The sequence below is a fragment of the Gobio gobio genome, assembly GCF_949357685.1.
Source record: "Gobio gobio genome assembly, chromosome: 22".
NCBI classification, from domain to species: Eukaryota; Metazoa; Chordata; class Actinopteri; order Cypriniformes; family Gobionidae; genus Gobio; species Gobio gobio.
The window spans coordinates 40,353,908-40,375,439 of NC_137118.1; the positions used below are offsets into that span (position 1 = coordinate 40,353,908).

The 21,532-nt window shown below is 39.2% G+C and overlaps 1 protein-coding gene across 2 annotated transcripts in view; it reads left to right on the forward strand.

Annotated features, from left to right (window-relative positions):
• Positions 1-21,532, forward strand: part of vcanb (versican b) — a 45,204-nt gene that overhangs the window by 16,814 nt on the left and 6,858 nt on the right. For both annotated transcript variants that reach the window (XM_079804472.1, XM_079804473.1), the window contains exons 7-12: positions 3,619-4,338; positions 6,009-7,739; positions 7,918-8,031; positions 8,124-8,237; positions 15,659-15,817; positions 19,504-19,586. In XM_079804472.1, coding sequence (XP_079660598.1) covers positions 3,619-4,338; positions 6,009-7,739; positions 7,918-8,031; positions 8,124-8,237; positions 15,659-15,817; positions 19,504-19,586 — 2,921 coding nt within the window. The remainder of the gene's footprint in view (positions 1-3,618; positions 4,339-6,008; positions 7,740-7,917; positions 8,032-8,123; positions 8,238-15,658; positions 15,818-19,503; positions 19,587-21,532) is intronic.

The following is a 21,532-nucleotide window of genomic DNA, read 5'->3' on the forward strand; positions in this document are numbered from 1 at the left end:
GATAATAAATCAGCATATTAGAATGATTTCTGAAGGATCATGTTATACTGAAGACTGATGAAAAATCAGCTTTGCATCACAGAAATACATTATATTTTACAGTATATTCAAATAGAAAAACATTATTTTAAATTGTAATAATATTTCACAATATTACAGTTTTTTCTGTACATACATTAAAAATAGTAATGTTTTCAAAACTTTGACCGGTACTGTGTGTGTATATATCTATGAAGAGTTCAGATGCAAAAGCCTCTAAAAGCCACTTCGAATAAAAATGAGATAACGATACTGAGTGAATGCTCTCTGCATATAGTATAGCCTGACAAAAAATGCTTATTTTAAAGAAAAACGTCAGACGGACGTAGAGGCTTTTGCATCTGAAGTCTTCATATATTATATATATATATATAAAACATCTTTGACAAGTTTCGTGAGATTCACGCAACTATTGTTTTGTAGATAGGGAGGCGTCTGTTTTGCTGTGATATCATAACAGCTGTGACTGAGCTGTGACTCTGAGCGGACCTTTCCTCTCTCTCTGCTAGCTGGGTGGAAGCAGAATGATTTGTTCTCTCCTGGGTGTCTTCACATTTCATCTGTGAAACGTCTGTCCTAAGTCTAGCTTTAAATATGTGCCTTAAAACGGCAAACTAACTGACCTGGTTTCAGGTCAGTTCCGCTGCCCAGGATGACTATGACCTTTGAACCCTGTAACTGTCCTGCTGGGGGTTGTTTAAACCCTCTGTCTGTGCAACCTCAGTCGTCACTTGAGAGGGAAAATGGAAACAGGCCACACAAAAGCAGAGCTTAACATGCATTTAATCCAATTTTACATCGGGTATCTCCTTTTCACCCCCTACCTCCAGGGATTTTGTGGCTTTCCTGTTAGCTGTGGTTTGTTTCATGTAACCAGTCTTGAAGCACTTCTCTTAAACGGGCTTCTACCGCAGAGTACCGCAAAACAAACAAAAGAACTCTGGGTAGGCCGTGGAGGGCAAGAGTGCCCCACTATAATATATAAACAAGCGCTAGTGGGGGATGTGGCTTCCTCCTGTGCTGTTTCAAGATCACTGCCGTTTTATAAAGGAAAAAGATGCCTGATGTTTTACATCAGAAGCGCTGCACAGAAAAGAGGACACATCCCTAACGTCTAACAGCTGGCTGTGTGTCCACACACTGAGATGGAGACAAAGAAGCAGTGAGATGTTGTCCTGTCATTGCCTTGTCATGAGCTGAAGTAGGTGGCTTCACCCAAAAATGCATTTTTGTGATCATTCTATCATTTACTCCCCCTCATGTTGTTATCTTCTTATAAGAATCCACATATTCAGGTATTTTATGTTCTGTCTGGCCCGGTTGTGACGTGTGTAGGCTTACAGAAAGAGGATGACAGACTGACAGATGAAGAGACTGAAGTAGGAGAGATGGGTGTGGGCCTTTGTCCATACATAACACTGCATAACTTCAGCATTATGCAGCTGATATAAAATCAGACTCAAAACAACATAAATTATCAAACTCAGTAAATGCTGAAAGAAAAACAATTGGTTGTTATTATTGAAAACAAGTGTTTTGTCTCATAAATCAGAATATACTGTCAGTGAAATGCCTCTGAGAACATGCAATAGTTAAAAATCAGTTTGGCGTCATGTATATTTGCAAATATGGGATAGATGTTTGTTTAATAAGTTTGCCTTAAAGTCCTAAGTCAAGTCTAGATGTCTAATTTTGCAGATTTTAATGTTCAACAGTGCTTCGTTTGATGATACAGTTAAACCCGTAATATTGTGAACTATTATTACAATTTCAAATAACTGCTTTCTATTGTAATATATATTGAAATGTAATTTAATGTATTTTTTCAATGTCACATGATCATTCTAATAAGCTGATTAGATGCTCAAGAAACTATTATTATGATCAATTTTGAAATTGTGATAAATTTATTCAAGATTCTAGAGATGTTACTTCTTTTGTAACATTGTAATTGTCTTTACTTTTACTTTACTTTTGATCAATTTAATGCATCCTTGCTAAATAAAAGCAGTAATTTCTTTAAAAAAATTTAACCATAGTGGATGTATATCTCTCACAGCCTCATTATTACACTCGGAAATGGGCAAACCCAGCAATTGGGTTGTTTAACCCAGCGGTTGGGTTAAAGGAACATGCCAACTTTTTGGGACTTTAGCTTTTTCTGTACGGTGAATAAGCTAAAGTCCCAAAAAGTCGGCGTGTTCCTTTAAATGTTTGCTTAAAACAACCCAATCGCTGGGTTTGCCCATTTTCAACCCAACTTCAGTTGTTTTTAACCCAGCATTTTTTAGAGTGTATTAGTGCGAACTATCCTGATTAAGATCCATAAGGACTTCATGACACATTCTCAAGTCATGCTGGATAGTCAGGTTTTGCCCATGCTTAAATGCTGCTGTAATTAAAGCAAAAGGAGACACACTACATACTAAGACATTCTGAAAACTCTGTAGGCCTATATTTTTTAATTCAGGAAAATGGAGGCATTTTCGCTTGTACTTTCAGACTACTGTATTGTAAGGTGACGAGATTTCTGAAATGGAAACCGGGGACATTTCCTATTTGAGTGGTCAAAATATCACTAAAATCTCATTTGTTATTATCTTTTAATTATCTTTTTAATTGTTATTATCACTCCAGTCGGGGACAGAACACCAAAAACCTGGACTGTCCCCGGAAAACAGGGGCGTCTGGTCACCTTACTGTATTGCCCTGTATGTGCCCAGATAGGCAACTGCCACACATGTTGTCATGAATGGGTTTTGCCTCACTGTTGAAACCTCTTGCTAAGCATGAACATTTTTACAGTCTGAGTCAAACCTTTGGAGGCCTGCCAACATGTCATGAGCACAGCAGTTATATGTGTATGAACAGACAGGAGTGAACATTATAGTGTAGTGAACTTGGCCACGTTTACATATTTTTATATAGGTCCGTGGAAGTGTGTCAGAGTTAGCATGCACGTAGACAGCAGCAGGGTTATGGTTTGATTTATCAATTGTGAGAAGCGAGACCACTTTGGCACTTATATTATAAAACATTTCAAGCACAGTAATTCAAGACTATTTACCTACTGGTCAGAGTCAAAATAAGTGGTTAGGCAATGTGCAACGTGGCCAAAAACATTCTGAAAAGGAAGCTAGAGTTTCAAAATAAATATAAACTGTCAAATTCTACCCTGCCATAGCAAGTCATTTTCCCAAAATAACTCTTTACCAGACAAAAATATTTGATGCTTAGACGATTCTGCTGTTGTTGGTGTTTTTAGAATTTTTTATTGTGCATACTTGGTCAGTGTTAATAGACTGATGTAATATGTATAGACAAATATAATGTACAAAAAATCCCATTGTGGCACTTTCACCATTTCTCTGTTTGTTTGGGAAGCTGTTGTCAATAAGTAGTGTGAACATGGGCGGACTAGCTAAACAATGGAAGATGGGCAAGTGTTTGGAAAATTGGTTTTGAAAAAAGTCATTATTTTTTTGTAATGCAATTTGGTCCCACTGCACACTTCACTTTTAGAGGTATTTTCAAAATGATTGGTCAAAATTACATCTTTCCTCTTCTGTCTGTTCTCAGGTTGGGATCCAACAACTGTTCCCACAGCTGGACCCACAACATCTCCAATTCTCTCGGACAGCCTTCAAGTCTCTACCATAGAAGCAATTATTTCTACACCAGCCCACAGCACCACAGAAGAACCAACATCCATGTTTTCTACAAGCATGGCCCCACGCGAAAGAGCCACTCCTGAATCATATCCTTCTGATAAAACAACAGTTGTTGTACCAACTGAAGCCAAGACAATTTCAGATATGGCAACCCCAACCACATTTAATGACTATGAAGACAAGGACAGCTCCTTGGTGCAAATGGAACCCCCTGGTGCCGACACTAACATTCCTTCTCAGCTATTCTCAGCTCCCACCCCAACTGAAATGCCCCATTATTCAGATTCCCTTTTCTCTATCAAGCTACCACCCCAGGCCACCGCAGGGAGCGGACATCCTGTGATGGATATTCCGCATGAGGAATACAGTGGTGCTGAAGGTAGTAGCAGTGGCGACACGGATACTCCTGAGAGTGTGATTCCTACTTTGCCTGTGTTTGATATGACCGTCCAAGGAGACCCAGACAAGCCAAAAATTGTGTACAAAGAGAACGAAACCACAGCAAACACGACTAAAGAAGGTTCGGGCGTTGCAGAGTCCATCGGGACAAGTAAAGAGGACAGCCTGCAGACTGAATCCAAGGGCATCAATATGTTTATAGTTAACGTTCACCGCCCCAATCAGTCAGGTAGGTCAGATGGAACTTTTTAGATGACTCTTCATAAAATTCCGTCAATGCAAAACAAATCATATTGAAGCTAATTTTACCAGACAAGGAATGGCCATTGAATACATTGACTTCTTGTTCACATAAACCAATTTTGCTTGTCCTTTCATATTTTGTTGCAGCAATGTTTTTCTGTGACTGTTGCTAGTCCAAAACAGCATGTTGTAAATGAGTGACTGGGTTTAGGAAACACTGAGATGCAAAATGAATGTAGATCTTGGCTAAAGAGAGGACACGTTTGGCACGTCTGTCGCAAAGCCTACTGCTGTCTCGCAAACAACAGATCTGGACTTGACCCATTGATTTTAAGCAGTTGCTTACATAGTTGGCTTATGCTAAATCTTTACCTCATCCACAAGTATAAAATATTGGTACTGCCTACATGCATAAATAGTTAAAAGTGAAACAGTTGCCTTCCCATGACCTTAATTGACTTCCAGTGTTGCTGGAAAGAGTGATGAGGTTGATAAACATCTGTAAATGGACTGCAGCCAGTGTTCCTGTCTTGTAGGTCCTTTGGGTCGACATTAATCAGTCGACCCATTTATACCATTTGAGCCTGTTAAAGGGGCATCTACTCTAGTAAAACATCAGAGAAAGAGAGAGGTGTCGAGTATGAGAAAAAGGAGCTCTCAAAGCCACAGACAAATGCCTCTTGGGTCAAATGGCAAATCCCCTTAAAACATCAGTCAGCAAAGTAATCACGGCAAGCTAATTACTTTCCCTTACCTCGTCCAGTCTACAGATCAGGTTACCATGAATGGCTGCTAGAATGTCCATCAAAGGAAAGGTATATTTTGTTATGTATGCTATTGAGGCCTTTCAGGATGTAGTAAAATATCTGGCTATATTTCACACAGCGTAATGCGTAATGTACCAGTAGCTGGAATTACTTTGTTTAATTTTGAACAAGAAAAGGGCCTTGTGATTTTGCAATATAGTGACTTTAGGGTCTCTCAGGGACATATCTCTGAATGAAATTTATAAGCAAAAATTCACTCTACAGTATTTAAGTAGAGCTATTACTTATGTAGGAACAATAATAAGTCATATCTTGACCGCCAAAATCCTAATTGACGTGAGCATTTTATTTGCCTCAAGTGAGACTCTAACCTTTAAGTGGAATATACATGCGGTGCCAGTTTCTAAGATGTTTGTAAAGTAACTTGGCAAAATAAAGTTGAAACTGAATATGGAAGCAGGCTTTACTGGCGGTTGTGGCAAAATGGTTCGATTCCCAGTGTAACTGTTGTAGGCCAGTAAAGAGCTGTGTGTGTAAACCTCACTTCCCTGATCTCAAGAGGCGCTCTAGTGACTGACACTAGAGGCTGCCGTCTTTAGCCTCCTTGTTAGAGCACCGTCCTTCCATGCTGGAGTCTCCTCGAATCCTGCTCGGAGTGGTTTGAGTAGAACTGGTTACATTTGGTGCTGTGACCCTGATGGGAGTGAGGTTTAGTGAGGTTTACCTCACTCCCCTGATCTCAAGAGGCGCTCTAGCGACTGATGCTAGAGGCTGCGTTCTTTAGCCTCTTTAGCCTTGTTAGCCCTGTTGGCTAAATCAGTATCAAGTACAGTATAAACTAACTGGCTTAGAAAGTGTTTGTGTAATGTATTTTCTTGTTTGTTTGCAGTTGATGATGTTATGAAATTCCTTGGGTTCAACGCTCAAGCCATAACTGGTGAAAGTGAGCAAACTTTGGGCAGTGGAGACCTTAATATATATCCCTCAACTTCTGTTACCATCACCCCAGAACTGAGTTTCATTAACGGAAAGCATGAGTTGACTCTGAAACCAGACACTGACCAAACTCAGGAGGCTAGAGGAGACCAGTTTGACACTGCTATCCCACCAACAGAAAAAATCATCCCTGATTATGAGATAGTGACGGAGGAGGCTGAAGGCACCACCTCTACCCCTGAGACAAATGAATCTGTCTCAACAACGAGAACCCCAATTGAGCCCCATTTCACAACAAAGAGCTCGGGAAGTTTAACCACGACAGAGTTTCCCTCGTTTGCAACTAAATCTCCAAGCCAGGATATGACCTCACAAGCCATATCATTTAGCATGACGAAGTTCGAAGAAGGTTCGGGGAGTCCAACAGATGATGAAGAGGAACTGACAACATTTGAAGGTTCTGCAGATGACACACTGCCAACGATGGCATCTAACGACCCAGATGTGGTGTCTACTGATGAGACTGAAATAGCAGAAACTACACGGGCATTTGGGGTGGATTGCTCCACCCAAGGACCATTTGTTACAACAGAATCCAGCAATACAGACAGGGAAATGAAGCCAGAAACAGAAGATTTTGAGGGCTCCACCTCTGCTGAAGAAGAAGAAGGCTCGGGACAAGATATATATTCAACAGAAGAACCAAAACATCCAACTTTATCTCCATCTTTCACTATTTCATCTCATAGCTCTATAAGTTCCTTAACAAGTATTCATCCCAATGAGCCAAGGCAACCCGTTAGTTTGGCTTTGCCCAGTACAGAGCCTACGATTCAGGTGGTCTCAACTTTTCGAACAGGGGCAATCTCAGAGGAAAGCACTCCTTATATTAAACATTCTGAGAAGGACCAAAACAGAAGTACAACGGAGAGTCCTTTGTTGGTCCCTGAGATTGAAAAAGGTGTAAACACGATCTTCACCATCTCTGAGGACATCAGCTCTGGTGATCAGCCAACTGAAGCATTCTCAAATCAACCTTTTACTACAACTATTGTTCCATCCCTTCTCATTCAACAAACTGAAGAAATGAGGGTTGGTGCGCCTGAAGAATCAGCTAAAGTATTTGAAGGTTCTGCAGAAGACACAACATCATTGACTTTTACTAGTGTCCAAACTCCAACAAACATCCCAACCCAAAGTTCAGAGACCACCATTCTGCCCACTGTTGGTCTTAGAGCAGTAATGGCTTCCTCCCAAGGAACTGTTCTATTCCAGAAATCATCTTCAGAAGGCACAACCACCTCAGTGCAGACATCAGAGACTTCAGAGGAGACAACACAAGGAATATCACATTCTACTTTTGGATCCTCAACGGAGAAGCCTCTCGCTTCACCTACTCCAGTTTCCAGTCGTCCTTCCACCAGTGTTGCTACAGACTTAGATGCTCAAGAGCCAGGTCAGGTCAAGGAGAGAAGCACTACGTCTGCTACAGAAGACATTCTCACCACCACCGAAGCCACAAGTACTGTGGCATTTGAAGTGGGTGCCATTGATTATGAAGATGTGGCAGGTGCCTCAATTGTTGAAGGACAACCACCATCTAGGGAAGAGTTCACCACAAGAAAACCAGAGGTCTGGACAGAATCCAGCTACACTGTTGAGAGCCATGTGGTGGATTTGCAAGGTCCGGTTTCACATAATATATGTTTTTTAAACTCATAAAGTATCTTATATTGTATAGTGGTGATTAGGTCATTTCCAAAATCCCTATCTTGAGTTGTACAAATAATTGGATTACTTGAATTGCTTCATTGTCCTGTGGATTTGTCCATCCACTAATAGATGTTACTTTATTATTTCAGGTCTCACACTTTGCTCCGTCAGTGTGTGTGAAAATGGTGGAACATGCTTTTCTAATGGAAAAAGAAACATTTGTGTCTGCTTGGCTGGATTCGATGGGGAACATTGTGAAAATGGTTTGAAGCCTTTCAGTTTTATTCACTTTTAAACTACTTTTTTAGAGTTTCTGTAAGAAAAGTAATACATTTTCATATCCTAATTCTTGTAGACATTGATGAATGCCAGTCGAACCCTTGTCGCAATGGAGCTACGTGCATTGATGGGTTAAACTCTTTCAGCTGTGTCTGTCTGCCCAGCTATTCAGGAGTCCTCTGTGAGCAAGGTATGAAAACATGATGCTGTACAATAGTTTGAATTAGGCTAATATATTAAGGGCCAGATTTACTAACAGCTTGCGTCAGCGCAAACCCTCTTTTGACTTTAAAAAAATACTGCCAGGTATTTGCGCCATTATTTACCGCCCAAAAGAAGCATTTCTTAAACCAGACACTTTTTGTTTTTTTGCACACTCTCGCTATATTGCCCTGTTTAGTAAATCTGGCCCTATATTCTTAAAGGTATATTTTTTAGTTTTTCTGCAACTAAATGTGGAAAGTTTTTAAAAAGTTGCTAAGCAATTCTATCACATCAATTTCTTGCTAACACACAAATGTATAAATGTTATGGTTTATTCTTGAAACATCATGATTGCATATCTATTGCCTGCTAGGTTTCCAATAAGTGGAATATTTCTATAACTCGTTTTATATTTGTAGGAGCTGGAGAATGGAATATGTTATGATTTATGGGGCTATTTTCTAAATAGTGAATAGTGTCTGTTTAATAATTCCACTGAAGCAAGTTGTATATGGTGGTCAGTCCAAACTGTTAGCAATGGGCAAACCAAACCACACAGTTCATCACATCTGGCAGGGCTGATCCTCCAGAGGGTCTGCGGTATGGTGTCCAGAGGGATGAAAGCAGATTTGTGCCAACAGTAGGGTTCAGAGAAAAGGTCAGACAGTCAGCGACAGTACTGCCTTGCCCTTTACACCCACCACACTTCTCACAAATGAGCAATTTGCTGAGCCTTTCCTGAGCCAACTGCCTTACTTGGCATGGTCCCAGGCACATTAGAGTGGCTACGTAAATGATGAGGGCATTTTCCTTTGGTCGCCTCGCACTTGTCACGCTTGTCCACCACAAAAGCATGACTTGATAGGTCCCATACTTAGGTTGTAACTTTTAGAAGGCTTCGGAAACTAATTAAAGCCAGCATGAAATGACGTTTACAACACACTGAACTTCATGATGTGGCATATTTCAGTGTAAAACAAAATATTCAGAAGAAAACAGTATAGGACAGGATTTTTTTGTATCCACAGCAGGGACGTCACTTGGATTGGAAGACAGGGGGGGGGGGGGCATAGCCCCCAGCGTATTTGTAACTTGCGTTTGCAAAATCTTTGCACTCACATCTAGAGCTACACTTATGAGTTACTAAGCAGTGACTTAAAAGCTATCTGTCTGCTCATGTAAATGTATGATAAAGTAATAGCATACTATTCCTCTCTATATAAGATAAGTTGTCCACAGAATGCTATTTAATTACACAGAACCGCATGTATTCAACCCATTTTTGAGCTAAAATACAAATATACAGCTAAACCTAAATTGAGCTAAACCTTGGCTACAAATACCTCAGCTGTACAATTTTCACACCATATACTAAATTTACCCTATACAATAGCCTAATGACATAACATTATTTAATATTTTAATCACAGCTTCTATTGTGTTTTGACATCGACAACCCAAGTGCATTTTACCTCAAACTTGTGACTAGTTAACTTTCTAAAGTAGCCATCGCTTCTGAGGTCGACATTAACACACTGACAAAATTATATTCTGCATTAAAAATATTTTTTAACCACGTTTTAATGTGTGATTGTGTAAAGGTGTTCACGAGATACCAACCTTTCGCGAACTTGCTTTCAACGTCGAACACTCGTTCTCATGAAGACGGCGGTGTGTGTGTGTGCGCGTGTATGGCGCGCGTGTATGTGAGAGTGAGCGTAGAGACCAAGTGGCAACCTCCCGCAGTTTCTCTTGAAGCCAATACGGAAGTGCCTCAAATTGCAATTCATCGACTGGCCGCTAGGGACAGGATCCAGAAGGGAGCATAATCTCATTGAGCCCCATGTTAAAATGCCCAACTTTACAGCAGATTAACACATGTTTACAGCCTGGTACAAATTGTGCTTTTGGTCTAAACGGCTCACTTTGCCCTTCATGACAACTGTGAGGGGGGTGAATTTTTTTATAACTCATTCGTTTACATTATATAAAGCCTTAAAATTCTGCATAATTAAGGGCGTGGCCATTTCGAGTGACAGGTGGATAGCCGTTTATCTGCTGTCTGTTAGTCATCGCGTCACTTAAGCTCCGCCCACGTCCCGCCTTTTTGCCCATTTTCTGTTATCCGGGAGTGACGCGCGATGACGCGCTGCCAAGATTGCAACGGCCATCTCGTCCCTACTTTGCGCTTCAGAACGGCTCATCAGAATCCTATGGGTGACGTCACGGACACTACGTCCATATTTTTTTACAGTCTATGGTAGAGACGCAGGGAAAGGAAATGCATCTGAACGTTATAAAGACGAAAACTAAGGACATTTAATCTATAATTTTATTTTAGTTAGTTTTGCCAAACACACATTACAGATTTGGTTAGTTATCGTTTTTTTGTAATGCCTCGTTTTTATTTTTATTTCAGTTAACGACAACCCACCTAGTTTTCGTTCATTTTCATTAACCTTGGTAACGACGAGACGAGATGAATCCTCCAGGCAGTAGCGCTCCGGTCTGCAACACTCTGAAAGCTGCCACAGTTCACACCAATGCAACGAGACGCGGTGCATCATCTTGATAGCACAACGACTCTTATACGGTTATTTATAAATCAAATTGTTATTGTTGTTCTTATTATCATTTAGGGGGGCTTAGGAACATTTTGGGGTAGCTTCAGCCCCCCTAAAATAGGCCTAACGATGTCCCTGATCCACAGAGATTAAATTGGTTTGAGATTGGCATGGCTATGATACTATTAGCATCTACACTGAAGCCATAAAGACCGGAATATCTTAAAGGGTTAGTTCACCCAAAAATGACATTTCTTCTATTAATGACTCACCCCAATGTTGTTCCAAACCCGTAAGACCTCCGTTGATCCTCGGAACACAGTTTAAGATATTTTAGATTTAGTCAGAGGGCTTTCAGTCCTGTGAATGTAAGTCTGTGCACACTTTGCTGTCCACGTCCAGAAAGGTAATGAAAACATCATCAAAGTAGTCCATATGTGACATATGTGTGTAAGTTAGACTCTTTTGAAGCGTCGACAATACATTTTGGTCCAAAAATAACAAAAACTAAGACTTTATGAAGCATTGTCTTCTTCTCCAGTGACGCTGCAGACGTAAGACGCTGTGACGTGTTATCTGGTGCGACAGAGCTTCGTTTGTAGTCTGAGGGAGACTCAGTACAGCGTGCGTCTCCCTCAGACTACAAACGAAGCTCTAACATGTCACAGCGTCTTACGTCTGCAGCGTCACTGGAGCCTCGTGAACGCGGATATCTAGATAACAAAAGAGAAGACAATGCTTCATAAAGTCTAAGTTTTTGTTATTTTTGGACCAAAACGTATTGTCGACGCTTCAAAAGAGTCTAACTAACCAAATGATGTCACATATGGACTACTTTGATGATGTTTTCATTACCTTTCTGGACGTGGACAGCAAAGTGTGCACAGACTTGCATTCACAGGACTGAAAGCCCTCAGACTAAATCTAAAATATCTTAAACTGTGTTCCGAGAATCAACGGAGGTCTTACAGGTTTGGAACAACATTGGGGTGAGTCATTAATGGAAGAAATTTCATTTTTGGGTGAACTAACCCTTTAAGGCCATTTCACACGGCACCGCCAAACGCTGACGCAAGTTTGTCTGGTTTTGTCAGATCAGTGTGTTACCCCTGTCGGCTTCTGTTGGCATTGGTCAGTGCTTGTCTTCACAGATTGTTGAATCGTGTTTGTTGAGTCATGGAAAGTCTAAGAAGTGACATACTGTAATCTGGTGATTGTCCACGTTCATCGGCGTCTGTCGGTGAAGTGTGAATAACTTTATATTGTATGTAGAAATGAACTATAGCCAAGATGCTTTAAAAGCATCTTTTGTGTTATTGGTTTAACTATTGTTAGTATAATAGAACCTCACTGTATGTGAAACCAGGTCTTCATGTTGTCTTTAAACCATCACATGAGGCTTGAAAGGGGAAGTTTATCTGTAGTCTGCTGTCATGCTGATAATTTAGCCAGGCCATTGGCTTGGCGTTGTTCTGATTAGGGGTTTTGATATGCTTGAAAGGAAGATAAAATGTATTAAGTAGTGGTACAAATCACATTTACATACAGAGAGTGTCTCGTTGGCATGCATTGGGAGCCTTGTTTCACAGTTAGTTCTCATTACCCATCAAAATGTTCAGTGAAGCACTTCAAATATGAGAACATCCCTTTGGACTGTCTGTTGTGGTTTTCACTATGACAAACAACTCATAGAAATAAAATAAAAATATTGAATCTCTTTTTCACATAGCTGTGGACAGTGTTTAATGTTTGAGGATGATTAAGTCAAGCCCTTCTCCGCTGATGACATGAAGCAGGGTTGGGACAAGGGTTTCTTGGCCCTTTTTTGCTGTTCCCTCACTTAAAGGTGAGACTCCTTAGGATTCTGGGAAGGCGATTGCTATTGGCATATGGGTCTGTACTGCAAAATCAGCTGGAATCAATTAATAAATTGCTGTTTGTCCAAGAGGCTCATGGAGACCACTTTGAGTCATGCTGGGGACAAGCCACAGTATAGAAACCCCAAACACCTGCCTAAGTCTTGTGTAGGGCTTTCCCTTTAGCTTTACATTATGAAAATAATCAGTTGACTTATGAATGAGAGCATGTCTTAACTTTAAAGAGAGCTATTAACCTTCTCAGGACTTGACATTTACGCTCACTTGCACAGGCTTGGCGGTCGTGTTGGGCGTTGGTCCCCCAATGGATTGGTTCCAGCTTCATACAAAATATTGCTGCCATTAGTCAGCAGAGCTAATCTTCTCCATGCATACACATCACCTCTGAGGACATCTGTTTTCTCAGGCTTTTTAGCCAAAGATCAGGGGAGATCGTAAAAAGCCGAACTCTTGTGTTCCATGCAATGCAACAACAAAAAAAGACACATTTAATACAGTTCTGGTTAATCAGTGAAGCTGAATTTGGACCTTTGTTGACAGTTGAAAACAATTAATTCGTAGATGCTGCATTAAACTTTGTGATATTGTGATAAATGCAATATTTTAGCCAAAACTTTAACTAGCATGAGACAGAATTTTGGGGGGGGGAAATCGTGACCGTGTCACTCCATTCTTTTCTGACAAAGAGCCAAAGTTGCAAGCAAAAGCCAGTAGTTACTTGACTGGCAGTATCTGTCTGTATTAGCTCTAGATCTCCCGAAATAAGTAGACAATTTAAAATCCACCAAAATTGTGGATATTTTGTTAATATTTGCTGACAATGATTTGATTACTTTTTTATTTCACTAAATTGTGCTATGCATGATGAAACATCACATTTGATCAATTCGGCTAAATTATTTTGTTGTGACTCATAATTAGTTTTTTTTAAAAGTTAGTTCACCCAAAAGTGAAAATTCTGTCAATAATTACTCACCCTCATGTCTTTCCACACCCGCAAGACTTTCGTTCATCTTCAGAACTCAAACGAAGATCTTTTTGATGAAATCGGAGAGATTTCTGTCCCTCCATTGACATACAACTACCACTTTGACGCATCAAAAAGTTCAGATAGAGATCGTAAAACTAATCCATATGAATTGAGCGGTTTAGTCAAAATTTTCTGAAGAGACTCGCTCAATTTACTTGATGAACAGATTTACTTTAGTCTTATATTCACATATAAACATTGATCAGCGAACATAAACAGAAGCTCAACCTAACCTGCTTGACACGGCAGAACAAATCTCTTAGCTCAAACGTGCTGCGTAACACGAGAATGAACCTCATTGATTCTTGAGGAAGCTCAAGCGTGCTGCGTAACACGAGAATGAACCTCATTGGTTCTTGAGGAAGCTCAAGCGTGCTGCGTAACACGAGAATAAACCTCATTGGTTCTTGCGGAAGCTCAAGCGTGCTGCGTAACACGAGAATAAACCTCATTGGTTCTTGCGGAAGCTCAAGCGTGATGCGTAACAAGGGAATGAACCTCATTGGTTCTTGCGGAAGCTCAAACGTGATGCGTAACAAGGGAATGAACCTCATTGGTTCTTGAGGAAGCTCAAACGTGATGCGTAACAAGGGAATGAACCTCATTGGTTCTTGCGGAAGCTCAAACGTGATGCGTAACAAGGGAATGAACCTCATTGGTTCTTGAGGAAGCTCAAACGTGCCGCATAACACGAGAATGAACCTCATTGGTTCTTGAGGAAGCTCAAACGTGATGCGTAACACAAGAATGAACCTCATTGGTTCTCGAGGAAGCTCAAACGTGCTGCGTAACACGAGAATGAACCTCATTGGTTCTTGCGGAAAAAAAAGGGAAAAAAAGCCACACTAACATTTTGTAAATTTGTTTTTTTTAAAACAAATGTAATATCACTCTCTTTATTAATGTTTTTTACGCTACATTTGTGCAGTGTTGGGGGGATTTAAGATATTTTTTACATTTATAAAAAAATTGGAAAAAAAAAGTTATACTTTTTATATTTGTCAAATAAAAAACACTAAATCAGCCACAACACAGAAAACAAATACATAGATGTGAAGTGGCAACCCTGTTACACATCCACAATGTGGAACACTCATGAACCCGCCCCATTTAAAAAAAACATTATTATGTTACAAAATCACTTTTTATTGTCTGGGGTCTCTGGACATCCCAAATGAATTGCGCATAAGGGTTAAGACAACTGAAACTAGAGGGACAATATACATTCTCAAATAAATTGTAGATTTGTATATTATTGTAGCAATTATAATAGATTTTCTAATATACAGTACATGCACTATGCTAAGACAGCAGTTTTGCTAATCTACTGGACATTCATGGCAAAAGACGAAGCGAGCTTGTAATGGTGTGTAATCAGTTAAAGAAAACAGCACTATGGGCCGTGCGTCTGAGATGATTTACTTGGCCTCATTTACTAATGTTTTCTTTCCAGCCTCATTAGATGTCATTGTTTGCATTTAGCTTTCACACTGAGCGCTGCGGTCATTAGGGGGTTTCAGTCCAAGTAAAATGTTGATGATCTTCATTGTATGGCATAGAATAAAAAGTGCTTTGCACTAGGTTAACCCAGTTGATGGCAGAACTCAAAACAGATGCAGTTCTGTGTGTCCATTCTGCGCCATAACCATACATGATCTGAATGGCAGGCTTGTTCATGGCTAATGCTAAAGAACACGGCTATCATGAGATGACTTTTCTTTGATAAAAGAAAATCATGAGATGTCTTTTCTTTGATAAACTATGGGCACTATGATGCTTGCTGTAGCTGCGTAATGAATTACAAAAGCATCTGCAATTTGAATAGGGGTGCATTGATGTGGATTATATTATCCAAAGTTTATTGCATGTTTTGCTCATTTTTAGGTTTCTTTTCCCCTGTTTCTCATGATTCAGTGTTTGTCATTCAAACTTTCAGATACAGAAGTTTGTGACTTCGGCTGGCACAAGTTTCAGAGCCACTGCTATAAGTACTTCACACACCGACGGACATGGGAAGCAGCCGAACGAGAGTGTCGTATGCAGGGCGGTCACCTCACCAGCGTCCTGTCCCACGAGGAGCAGCTCTTTGTAAATCGTAAGTTATTTTTCATGAACTGTGAATCCTATTGAATTTACAAATGTTATTTGCCGAAGCAGACATCAATATTGCCTTGATAGTTAGGGCTTAAACAAAGCCTTTACTCTTTTACTTCCTAACTTTTAGTATTCTATATAGAGAGCTACAGTGATGATGATGTATTTTTGTAGGCCAATCCAGAAGTTAGCATCACCCAAGTTCCCTCGACAAAAACCCAATAGGATTTTCTATTGGCTTTTGGATTATTGCAGAAAATAAGCTCAAAATTCATCATGATTATCTTCACAAATAAACAACTTTTTTGAACCCTAAATACAATCGGCAGAAATCAAAAGCTAAAGCTAAACTTACGCTATAAACAGACTACACCGGTGGTCACATGACTTGACAAGAAAAAGCTTTTAAAAAATCCAAAGGGGGAATTATTGATGTATTTTATAGCCATATTTTTGCCGGGACTAGATTTCCAGGTGGACGTTAGAGAAATTCATGCTTCACAGACATACTTTGCGAATCTGCCAAGTCAGTGTTTTTCTCACACAACCAAACATTTCGTTAGGCACTTCATTTCCACAACATTTTCTTCATTTTTATTGAAAGCAAATGCCTTTCCTATGTGATATGTGATGGGAAAGGGAGAAGCTCAAGCTCTGCAAAAGGCGGATTTGAACCCAGATCGATCGCATCAAAACCTAGTTCCATGAGCCTTACACTCTACCGACTACACCACAGAAGATGTTGATACACACACATCTTTTTTAATCTTAAGTGACCCAAACAGGCATTTTTGGGAGGAGCTAGTGTAAATATACACTCCGTTATTATAAACAACCGCTGCTATAAACTCATGAAGTTTACTTAAATAGGGTTTTTATTAATAAATGAAAATTATATGAACAAATAATAAATTAAAGACCCCATATGGTTAAAATCAAGTTTTTAATGTTGTTTATATGTCTATGTGGTGTTTTTAAGTGAATTCAGGGTGATTGGGACAAAAGTGTCCCAATCACCCTGAATTCACCCTATGCTTTCAGACAAACCATGTGCAAATTCATAAGTGAACACCATTGCTGAGTATTTTCTCCTTAAAACTGCAGTGAAGCAAAGACAGTCTCAAAAACTAGGGCTGGGTAAAAAATATCGATTTCTCGATTTTAATCGATTCTCACTTTTACAAAAAAATATTGATTCTTAAATCCTACGAATCGATGAGTCTATTTTTTTTTAAACGCAATTCAAAAACATAAATAGCCTACCGTTTTTGGGGCTGTGGCGTGAGATCGCTCTGCCGCAGCTCAGCTCAAGAGAAGCAGCGCGGAGCAAACATGAACGGATCTTCTCTTCCACTTTAATACCAGTAACAGCGCGAAATAAACACGAATGAGCTTCTGAAAGTGTGTTAAAAGATACAGGACAACTTACCGAAATCTGTATCATTTCACATAGAATCGCTCAATCAGTGTTTCAACCGCAGAAAGATGGAAGTAAAACGGCTTACAAGTAACTGTCACGTAACGTCATTACCTCAAAAAAACCATATCCAGTGTCCATAAACTCGTTAGTCAGCTAGAAAAATGAACTCTAGAGAGGAGCATTTTGCTAATTATATGCACCACATTACAAAGGATATCCATTGTCAGTGTTCTTCAATATTTAATAAATCTGGCAAGTTTTTATGACAGCCACCCTTTAAATGTTTATATTTCAAAAAAACTAATTGGAATAGAATTAGGATTATGTAATTGTAAAGTTAATATTATAACTTTATTATTATATACCGGTATATAAAAAAACATAATTAGTGTTTAGTGTCATTTAAGTGTCATTTATGTGTTCGTATACAAATCAGTTAATTTTTACCTTCAATATTAGTAGGCTAATGCAGAATCAACTGACTCCCATAGTTTACAACATTAGTTCAGAAATTAGTTTTCCTTGAGAAAATGTTCCATGTATTATACCTGATACATATCCAAAATAATCAATATTGAATTGAATCGAAAAGCATCGAATCGAATCGAAAGCATGTGAATCGAAATCGAATCGAAATTGTGAAATTTGTGTCAATACCCAGCCCTATCAAAAACGTGGTTTGAAATCGCTGGTGTTTCTGAAGTCTCAAACTACCTCGTAACCAATCACGTCAATGTGTGGGCGGGCTTTAGCATATCATTAACTGCTATGAAGCAGGTGAGTCTCAAAAGAAGCCAGGTTTTTTTGTTGATGTAAAAAATCGTGTACTTATAGCAATATAGCGGGTGAATTATGGATAAGATTATGATGTAAATCACGATGTTATGATGAACTATAGGACGTTCTGAGTTGTTCAAAGCAAAGATACTGATTGTTAGAAGGCAGCTGTCTGACGGGGACATGGTTTGTGTGACATTTATTAGTTGTTTGATAATGTATTCAAGCAAAAGGCTAATCATATCAATTACCATTATGTGTCCTACGTTGTAAAGAGCGATACTATTGTGCAGCGTTCACCTCAGTAACTCAGAAGTTTAGGAGGGTCTAATTTGCATATTCATGGCTCCGTGTATACTAAATGAAGCAAGGGTGTAGCGTCACATTCAAGCTATTTTAAGGCATGAAGATTTTTTTCACAGAAGAAAACGTTTAGATGTAATTTTGGTGATCAAAAATTAGTTTTAAGGGACACAATTATTGACCACAGAGGGACTTTACTCCCACCGCTGTAAGAATCACAGATATGTTAGTCCCATCCAAATCGGTAGGCCTACATGAAATCCCAGACGTCAAGTGATAAGAATTGTAACTCAAACTTCGTTTAGAAAACTAGTCCCGTTCAAATAGGGCTTATGAATAAAAAGCTTCAGGCATTTAACCAAAAAAATTAATTTCCTGGTTTGGCCAACAAAAGTACATCATCTGCATCACTCTATAGCAATCCTGTAAAAACCACAAGAACATTTTAGCAACTGTATAGCGATGGTTTTGGCAAACACCCGCAGCAGCCTAATATTGTGGTCTAGTTTTAAAAATCTAGTTTTACTTCTGTAAGTTTTCAATGGGACCAAAAACCCCCACAAAACAGACACTCAGGACCAAATGAATTCTAGCAATGATTAAACAAAGCATATGTCATATTAAAAGCACTCGACCACGCTGTTGACCTTAAACTAAACAAACTTCATCTTGGCTGCTCGGGGCACAGAAACAATTTGTTCTACATTTGTTTGTCATTTGATGTGTGGTTTGGTTTAACTGATTTCCTGCTATTTTCACTTCAGCCAGGTAGTCTATTAAAGATGTCAAAGACGTTCGCAAAGGTCCTCACACAAAAAGATTTATAGATTTTTTCCATTTCTCTGGGCTTCTATATAGATTCTCTAAAATTACACATTTGGTTGAATTTAAAAATATATATATTCTCATTTCCCGGTTTAATATGTAGAGACAACTATACTGGATTGATTATCCCAAAAAGTATAAGCATGTGGTGCTATCAAAACATTGCTCTGTTTGTTTGAGTTTCCCGACCGGCCTGACTCAGCAGTTTGAAGCAGGAACTGTCCATTTTTTCCCACCAATAGCTGCAGAATGAAATAGACATCTATAAAACTTGTGCACTCAATCTTAATTCTTCTAAAGTTATATGATAGTTTGTATGGGCTTGGCAGAGATATAGATTGAAATCTGTAATTGTCTTGTAGGTTTGGGCCATGACTATCAGTGGATCGGGCTGAATGATAAAATGTTTGACAATGATTTCCGCTGGACTGATGGGCACCCTATGGTAAGATGGGATTCATTATTTTGATCCTAACAATGTCTGTTTATTAGATGCACGTCTGTGTTCCAGGTGACCAGGATTGCAGAGAATATGAGTCATTCTTGTTTTGTTAGTGAGAAATTAGTGAGAACCCATGGTGCACACAGACTTTAAAACACAGTGTAAAATGTACCACCCAAGTGCAACTGTTAGTTTATCATAAACCATGAGATGATGCTAATGCTAATGGAAAAGTTCTTGCTTTAGCATTTCTATCATCCTGTGTGGCAAGGCCGTAACCACGTGGGTGGGGTGGGTCTTTTTATTTAAAGAAATTAATTCATTAAAGGATTAAAAAGGGATTTAAGGGAATAGAGAAATAAGAATGGTAAAATAAGTTCCTGGTCTAATATTTGTGAAGTTATAAAGATTAGATTGTGAAGATTATATTTTATTTCAAAATATGCACACATTCACTCTTGTTTGTATGTCTAATCTGTCAAAAATGTAAAACGTCTCGTTACATTCAGTTATAAATGACATCATCATTTAAATGATAGCATATTTTCAATTCAAAATGGCGAAATTGCAACCTTAAAAAGGTTGAGTAGTTTGCATCTCTGTATGTTACCGTGGGGTGTTAAACATATCCATCATAAAACAGTTGTCAAATATTAAGTGTTTAGCTACTTATCTTATCATGCATGCATTCTTTCACTGCAAAAACTAAAAGCGTCGCGTTGAAATTCACACTCGTCTTCAGTGAACATTAAGCCCCTTTGATCTGATTGGCCATCTTTTGTACATTGACGAGCACTGTTAGACGGTCAGGCAGACCAGCGTAAAAAATGTTACTTTTAAAATGATCTGTCAGCAAACAACAAACAGAGTGGTGCGTAATGGAGAAAAAAATCATTATTGGGGGGGACGGCTTTGCTGTGTGGTAACAGAAGCAGTACGCAGTACTCCATATTATTCAGAATGCAAAACTGCACATTTTGCAAAAGTTTAATGTTCCATGTTAACTTCAGCAAGTGAAGTCCCGTTATCATCTTAAAAATATTTTATGTTTTAAGAATGTTTTGACTTTTGACATATCTTAAATGAATGACTTAAAAATGCTGTAGGTTTTAAAAATGTTGATTTTGTATGCAGTTAATTTGTCATGCTGGAAATGGAAGAGCACATTGCATTGTGGGATACAGTCAGTGATGTATAAAGTACTCAAAAGCCATACTTGAGTAAAAGTATAGATATTTTGCTAGAAAATTACTTTGGTAAAAGTTAAAAGTCAGTGTGTATAATATTACTAAGTTTTAACTCTCTGGGGGTCTTCGGTCATTTCTGACCCGAATTCTTTTTTTTTTTTAATGTTAAAAATCGTAGCTTCATCGGAACGGTCCGAAACTTGGTGACTTTATTGGTACTTGGTATATGAACACACAAAAAAAATGGGGACAGGATTTGAAAAGTCTAAAGGCCTGTTCACACCGGGACGATTTTCGCACGCGTTTATCGCCGACGTTTAACGCCTCGGGACTAAACAATGGGCGCCAATGTGAGTGGTCACACCGACGCGCAAAACGCCAGGCGTAAAAGCGTCATTTTTAAAAAAACGCCTCGGGTTCGTTTTTTTATTTTGACGCGGCGCGTAAAAAACTGTCCGACCAATGAGATCGGCGCTTTTGTTCACGTGCCTGGAGCTGCTGAAGTGACAGTAAAACACGACTTGGTGGCGCTCAAGCACAAAACGGTCTTGCCGAGCACACATTGATACGACGAAGAAGTAGTAAGTAGACAAAGAAGAAGATGAACTGCTAATGCTGCTTGCCAGTTAGCAAAAAGTGTGTGAATGGTTTTGTCCATATACATAATATGTCTATGGTTTTGGCAAGCACGTAAATACTGTCTCTCCTCTTCTTCTGTGTGACAAGCGAGTGTCAGAAGCTTAAAGTGCCGCAGCACCATCT